General features: G+C 43.1%; 1 protein-coding gene across 2 annotated transcripts; it reads left to right on the top strand.

The window, feature by feature from the left end:
* Positions 1 to 361: 361 nt before the first annotated feature.
* On the top strand, positions 362 to 5,917 carry LOC119374495 (NEDD8). Of its 2 annotated transcripts, XM_037644611.2 has the most exons (5): positions 363 to 531; positions 729 to 746; positions 863 to 892; positions 955 to 1,037; positions 5,649 to 5,917. In XM_037644611.2, exons 1-5 carry the CDS (start codon positions 514 to 516, stop codon positions 5,743 to 5,745), a joined length of 246 nt encoding a protein of 81 aa, XP_037500539.1. In that variant the 5' UTR covers positions 363 to 513; the 3' UTR covers positions 5,746 to 5,917. The 2 variants fall into 2 exon arrangements, with proteins under 2 accessions (XP_049276223.1, XP_037500539.1); XM_049420266.1 differs by lacking the exon at positions 729 to 746 and having other exon boundaries at positions 362 to 549.
* Positions 5,918 to 7,524: the final 1,607 nt, after the last annotated feature.

Raw genomic sequence — 7,524 nt, forward strand, 5'->3', positions numbered from 1 at the left:
ACTTGATAAACACCGGGGCAGCACGTGTACGGAGTTACAGTGTAACGGAGTGATTGGACGGCGGTTTCTTTTTGTGTCGCGCATCCGACGCAGTAAACGAGGGAATACAAGGTAGAGACACACATGCAGTCAGCAAGGGCATAGCTTTTCAGGTTTATCTCAGAAGCGTTTTTGCGGGGTGGATTTGCTCATAAAGCAAATGCCGAGTCGAAAATGTCTAGGCACCCTTTGGCCAGCCGCATGGCCAGTCGCATCAGACACACACCGCTAGTTGCTTCTGCCGTCGCCAGCTGTCGCTAGTGCCCATGTCTGTTTGCGGTTTGTTGCTCCATGATTCGCTGTTTGCTTGCACGGTTTGCATGGTTTGCACTCGCCGCGCATTGCCGACGACTGTTCGTTGCTAACCGCGCGCAGACCGCCCCTGCCCTAGCCCTTGCGCTGTAGCTTGTTCGCCCGTGTCCACCTTGCCGAGAGGAAGTAAATTTTGTCAAGCAACCGCAGTCTGAAAGCATTATGCTTATCAAAGTTAAGGTGAGTCGAGAACAAACAGTTTTTTATTGAATTTAAACGTAGCATAAACGCGGGCTCAGTTTTGTCACCCCCCTTGGTGTTGTTCACGTGCACTTTTGGTTTCCTTAAGGCTGCTGTTTGTGTAAACAGTAGTTCAAGCGTTAATTGTTGACGGAAATTCTCTTGCCCTTTGCATGTCATGTCACCTGGCACGTCAGACGCTCACCGGCAAGGAGGTAAGCTTAGCTCTGCTGGGGTGCTGTTTTTAGCTCATTTGTTTTAAATTACTCGCATGCACTCATGTTTGTTTTCTTACTGTTACTTGGCGTACCACTCCCGTTTTTGTTTGCAGATAGAAATCGACATCGAACCCAACGACAAGGTATGCAAGCTCGTAACCGGTGCTGATTCACTGTCCTGACGTCGTGCGCTTGAATATTTTAGGTTGAACGGATCAAGGAGAGGGTTGAAGAAAAGGAAGGCATCCCACCGGCGCAGCAAAGGTTGATTTACAGCGGCAAACAGATGTAAGCGTTGCTATTGGGGGGCGGGGTGGACCTGAAAGCGCATCTTTCTAGCTTTTGTCCTTTGCAAACAGGATTCACCACAACTTTACCTTCCACATTTTTGTGATAATCTGCCCGGCACTTTACCTCTGTTTTTATGCTGAAGATGTGCTTGTCTGCTGCGGTTGCTGAATCTTTGTGCATCGTCACTATTATTCAGCCTAATCTCTGCTGTTGCTCTCAAAGGTGCTTAAGCTCTACAGAGCAAAATTATGCGATTGCAGCGTGTATGTTCAGCTTAACAGACTGAACATTATGTGGCTCCTACTCTGTGGGACTGCCACTGCTTCATCTCTCAAACTGAGTAACAATGCAAAGTAAATACTTGTCTGCTTCACTGTTAAAGTGCATGGGACAGTACTGCAGGCATCTATATATTGTATGTCATGGAACAAACTGCTACATAAGGCTTTTGTTAGAGCATGTGTTACTGAGGTGTTGCACTGCTGAGCCCGAGTTCGCAGGTTCGATTCCCCCACAACAGAGGCATTTCGATGGGGGCAAAATGCAGTAACACCCGTGTACTTAGATATAAGTGTATGTTAGGGAACCCCAGGTGGTTAAAATTAATGCAAAGTCCCCCACTATGGCTGTGCCTTGTAACATCACGGTTTTGGCACATAAAACACTGGAAATTATTGTATTAGGAAAAGTCCGAACTTGCAGTCTTGTGCCACCTTGTCTATGGTTGCTGGCAAGTCTCCTGGACATTTATGCAGAGCGTGGTTATGGAGGTAGTACTGCAGCCTTGCTTGAAAGGACAGACTTGTGATACCATGGTAGCTTCTGGATGGCAACTCATGCTTCATTCCTGAATGCACCCTTTTCCAGGTTTGAGCATTGCAAAGTGACAAACCTGGTGCTTAGATGATATTGTGGTTGTCTAAAAAAAGCATATAACAAGCTAGTTGTCATGTGGCAAATGTAGGGAAATGAAGTTCACATTTAGTGCTAGAGCTGGACAAACAATTAGATTCTGGCAACATGATTCTAAGTAGGTTAGATGGTTAGAGGGTCTTTAAAGGAAATTCTGTTGCAATGCTTTCTTCAACGTAACCAGTACAGTGCCATCCACTGCTGTGTAGAGCGTGTGAGCAGCCCACTTTGCTCTAGGGGCGATACCTAGCACAGCCCAATAGACACATGTGATTGCTTTTCTTGCGTAGTGACATCGATAAGCTCCTTTGTTTTCACTGAACACTCACTAGACCCTATGGCGCTTGTGGTATCGTGGCACCGCAATGTCATGGCATTGATTGACGCGTATGGGCTGATGCCGCGTGCACGAGCCTTTCAGAACAAATAGTGTGCATATACTTAACGTTTGAGATTTTTTTTTTCTGCTGCCATTTGAGGAGCCATAGTGAGGAAGCTAGTGAAGGCGGTAGGGAATTTGTACACTTCTACACATTACACGCATTATGTATATACTTTATTGGCTGTTGACATTATCTGAAATAGCTAAAAACTGATGCACATTCTTCAGACCTAGTGATGTGACAAATCCAACTCTGTAATCAACCCACATGGGTGTTTCCATCACCTGCGGCGCAGCAAGACAGTGCCCTCAGACCTAGCGGACACCCGTTAAAACAAATGGTTACCATTTCCCTTCTGGTTTAAAGCACTTTGTGTAGGTTGGCATGCTTGTTAGGTCACGCATGCTTCTATGCGCAATATATAGGACTCCATAACCATGACGCGTCGCTCCATAGAGCAAAGTGGGCAGCTCATGTGCGTAACACGCCATTATGCAGCACTGTACTTTCTGGGGCATTTTGATACATACCAGCACACAGATTTGATTTCTTGACATGGTAAAAGTATTTTAGATATATTTCAAATGCAGACAATACAGCCTGTGGTGGCTTAATGGCTGTAGCATTGTGTTGCTAAGCGTATGAGGGCTCAGGTTAATTAACTGGCCATGGCAGCCACATTTTTATGGGAACAAAATTCTATAATGCCTGTGGAATTTAGTGCAGAACCCCAGGTGGCAAAAGTCGATCTGGAGTCCTGGGATGCTTCATAATTATATCATGGTTCTGGCAAGTAAAGGCTCCTCTTCTCATTTTTTTTTAAACGTAAAGAATCTGCTACTGTCGGACTTCACAGAACACAAACGTGAAGCAGTGTATCCATTCAGACTGATGAAACTTTTTATTAATTTCTCCATCATGGGTTCATTATTACAAGATAAAATGAAGGTCACTTTCATTTTTGAGTTTTTTGCCAAACTTCAGCACTGAATGTCACTATGGCGTTACTGGTACACCTTTCGTAGTTTGGCTGCATTGACAGTAAAATTTTCTGGAACTTGCCATGCAAAGACATTGGCTTCATAGGAACACATCAAAATTGAACTATATTTATATATATATATATATATATAAAAATTGCTTCACTAGCTTGATTTTATGATGACTAGACAAAATTTTGACCTAGTCTTGCTTTTTGGGATGCTATTTGTAGCTGTCGGAGTGACAGCATATTGGTTTCTACAGATTGTAGCAAAATGTTTGGGTTCATCACATTTGCATGCATCATGGAATAGTTCACTGCCAATTTTGTTTTCAAAATGTAGTTGAGATGTGTACCGTGATCAACTATTATACACTAAGAGAAGTGACCACCAAAGACAAAGAACTTTTTACAAATTTTCTAAGGTAATCTCTAAACTTTTAGTGCTAATCAAGTGATGTTTTTGAATTTCCACTAAAATGTATTTGTAAATACTTCATCAGATGTGCATTAAAGTCCCCTTTGTCTTTTCAGTAATTGTGTTGATTTTTAGTGAGGTATGCAGGCTTGAGAATACTAGTAACCACTTTTCATTTTTAGACATGACAGTGCTAACTCATGTGTCGAGCTGAGGTAGTCATTCTTATTATTATATACATAGACTAGTTGGAACACGCAAGCCTAGCATTGGGTAAAGCAGGTGATTTATCAGTTTGAACTGTCTGGGCTGTTATTTTGTAGTGATACCTTCTGCTTGATTCTATGTTAGTCTTATCACCCACTGCTGAGGTCTGCTGATCCTGTAAAATGGGGTGGACTGTAATTATGACTGCAAGCTAAGCATGAAGAATCATAAGCATTGCTACAAAATAGCAACCTGGTTATGACAAAAAGCTTATCCACGATTTTTTTAAACCTATGTTCCGCAGTTGCATCCCAATATTTATTACCTACCTTGAGTACAGTTTTTGGAATGTCCATAATAACCAAAGTGGCTGTTCAGGCATGTTTGTAATGCATAAGGTCTAAGTGAGCACTGGACACGTGTGTTGCATGAGTTTTCTATCTTGTCGATTTGGCATTTCTTTTAGTCATTCTTGTCTATCGGTGTACAAGCGCTTTGTATGTTGCATGAGTTTTCTACTTTGTCGATTTGGCATTTCTTTCAGTCATTCTTGTCTGTCGGTGTACAAGTGCTTTGCAGTATTAGCACTACGTATTACATATGAAGCCACCACAGAACAGAATTAAATCCCACGATACCACAACCACTTCGATGTAGGCTGATGTCTTGAAGAAATAAGCTAGCACAAGCGGTGTAAATTGTCTGCCAAGTGTGAAATGGCTGCATGAAGTTTTTAATAAGAGGCCGTGCACCCCTTCTCTCAAAAGGGAACTGTGCTTCTAGCAAAGAGTCCAGGTCATTACATCCACCATGGGCCTTTTCCGGGTAGGTAATCTGCGCATGCGCGCCGGTTTGGACAAGGAACGCGCCATGATTCTTGGTGGCCAAAACGCGACAAGATGCGGACGAAGCAACACCTGGCGTCACAAACTTGCAAATGTTTCTCCCAAAAAAAAGGCGCGAATGCAGGCCTCCAAGATTGTCTACCGGCGCTTGGCGGACAGCTTCGGAGGCCAAGGGCCACCAGTTTCGATTTTGGCGATCTCCAGTGGAGGTGCTGTTTGAAGCCAGAAAAAAGGCCCATTGCCTCTGCAAAATACGCCACTTGCAGTACCACTTACTGTGGCACCTTGCTTTGGTTTATCATTGGGCATGAAACATGCACACAAATTGGAAATTTGCTGCACAGCTAAAGAAACAGAGCTAGCTATGCTCTTCGCGTTACGATGCAATCGCTCCTCTGTTTGAGCTAAGAGGTGGCCCAGAAAAAATGGCGCTAGCTATGCTATCAGAATTAAAAGGGGCCTTAAATATATACGGCCAAACCTCACACTTATTTCCTGTAGTCTAATATGTTGCCGTTGCTACAGATGCTTTGCCTTTTAAATGAACCTGGAATATTAGTTTGTTTAGTGCTAGCATGCTCTGTCGTCTCATTTTTTATGTTCAGTGTTACGATTATTATTGTCGGATATTCTTGATCCAGGGTTTAAATACTTTGCACACATTTAAAGATTAATAGCAACATGTACCAGCAATCCACGATTATAATGCAACAGTGGTAGCAGATGGAGAGGTGATGCTTTAATACTGTAATACATTGGACAGAGATTTGTTGGTTAGCTGGCACTTCAGCTAATTATGTATTATGTTCCGTATATCTGTCTGGGCTCAGTGATCCTGAATTCTGAATTTTTCTTGTCTAGGAATGATGAGAAGACAGCGACAGAGTACAAGGTTCAGGGTGGCTCTGTACTACACCTGGTGCTAGCGCTGCGTGGTGGGCAGTGGAGCTCATGCTGACAGTAGGATGAACGGCTAATTGGTTTCAGTGCAAGTGCACGCTACATGTGCACCTTGCTTTTGTGATTGGGCACTGGAAGTAAATCTCACTTTATGCTGCTTGTTTTTCTTCTGAAATTTGAATGCCATAATGCCATGTTTCATTCACTGCATTAAACAAGCTTGAAATGCATGTCCTTGTTTCCTTATAGCATTTCTGATGGATTCTCAGTTTAGGAGTGACAATATCTGGATCTGAATATCCTTTGCAAACTTTTTACAGCGCAAGCTGTTACGAGATCACAACAGCAGTTTTTGGTGCCATAGTTGTCCGCTGCCGCTGGTGTCCGTAACCGTTATCGAACGAAAAAAAAAAGAAAATAAAGAAAATATATCCAGGATGGAAAGGATTTGAACCTGGGCCCTCTGCATAGGAGCCCAGTATTTTACCACAGAGCCATGCCGGTGCTTGGAACTCCGTTGCAAAAAGAGCCTATACAAGCTTCATGTCGGGAAGGAACCACATTAACATATCTAATATAGCGTGGTAGAAGAGCAAAATAACCGGGCATCGCACAATGCGAATTGCACGAGTCGGTCGTTGAATGCTTCCAACCCATTACAAAGGGCTCAGCCATAATTCTTCGTCATCAGGCACAGCACCAACAAAGTTCACATAATGGCTTACAGATGTCTAGCGGGTACCACTGTTCTCCGTGGAATGACGAAAAATGGCATAGTGGCTGCTCCCCTACTTCACAAAATTTAATTTATAGCGTAGTGGGTACCTCCATTTCCCAAGGGCCTCAATAAAGTTCTTTCCCTCTCTTTCTCATGTTAAAAGGACACTAAAGGCAAATGTTAAGTCTACGTTGATTGTTGAAATAGCATTGCAGAAACCATGTAGTGCTTGTTTCGTGCCATGCACATGCTTATTTTAAATGACAATCTTGATTTAGTGGTCCATACAGCGTTAGTGCACTTCACATCGTGTGCCTGAAAAGGCCTCCTGACGTAGCATTTGCCTTGCCCAATGTTGCCTGTCTTTACCCCCTGCAGCCGACACTGTTGTTTCTGCTCTGAAGGGCACATTACACATTATCACATGGACATGGCATTTTATCTAACTTTCCGTTAGAGCAACTTTCATTAGAGCAAGGCACACGTGGCAGTACGCGATAATGAAACTACCACTGATACACGACTGCGCGAGCGCAGCGCAGTCCTGTGAAAACAGAACTTTTGCACAACCCACTGTAATATCAACGTTCTCCACTGTAACGTCAAGCTCTTTTTTTTTTCCATGAATGAAACAAATGCACAAGCAGCATTTTATTACGTCTTGCAATGCTCTCAATGTTTTTTTATCATAAGTAGCTTAAATACTAGTGATAATTTATACTCGGGACTCTGATGTCATCAGGCTCGTTCCAAAACGTCCCACTGGTGGCGCATATAGCGTCCTGCGTTTACCTTAATTTCTCGATTACTAGAGCACTGCTATTGATAATATTGACGTTTTAGAAATTATCAGACATTGACCTTTCGCTCTGACAAAAATTTTTATTTGGCTTTAGTGTCCCTTTAACATATGTTATATAGCGTGGTAGGAAAGTGAAATAACGACCGGGCGTCACACAATGTGAATTGCGTAACTAGTGGGTCGTTTAAAAGCTTCCAACCCATTACAAAGGACTCGGCCATCAATCTTCGTCATCAGCCGCCGCATCAACAAAGTGCACATAATGCCTTACAGATGTGTAGCGTGTGCTTCGCTTCTCCACAGAATGAAAAATAGTG

This window comes from Rhipicephalus sanguineus, chromosome 1 (genome assembly GCF_013339695.2).
Source record: "Rhipicephalus sanguineus isolate Rsan-2018 chromosome 1, BIME_Rsan_1.4, whole genome shotgun sequence".
NCBI classification, from domain to species: Eukaryota; Metazoa; Arthropoda; class Arachnida; order Ixodida; family Ixodidae; genus Rhipicephalus; species Rhipicephalus sanguineus.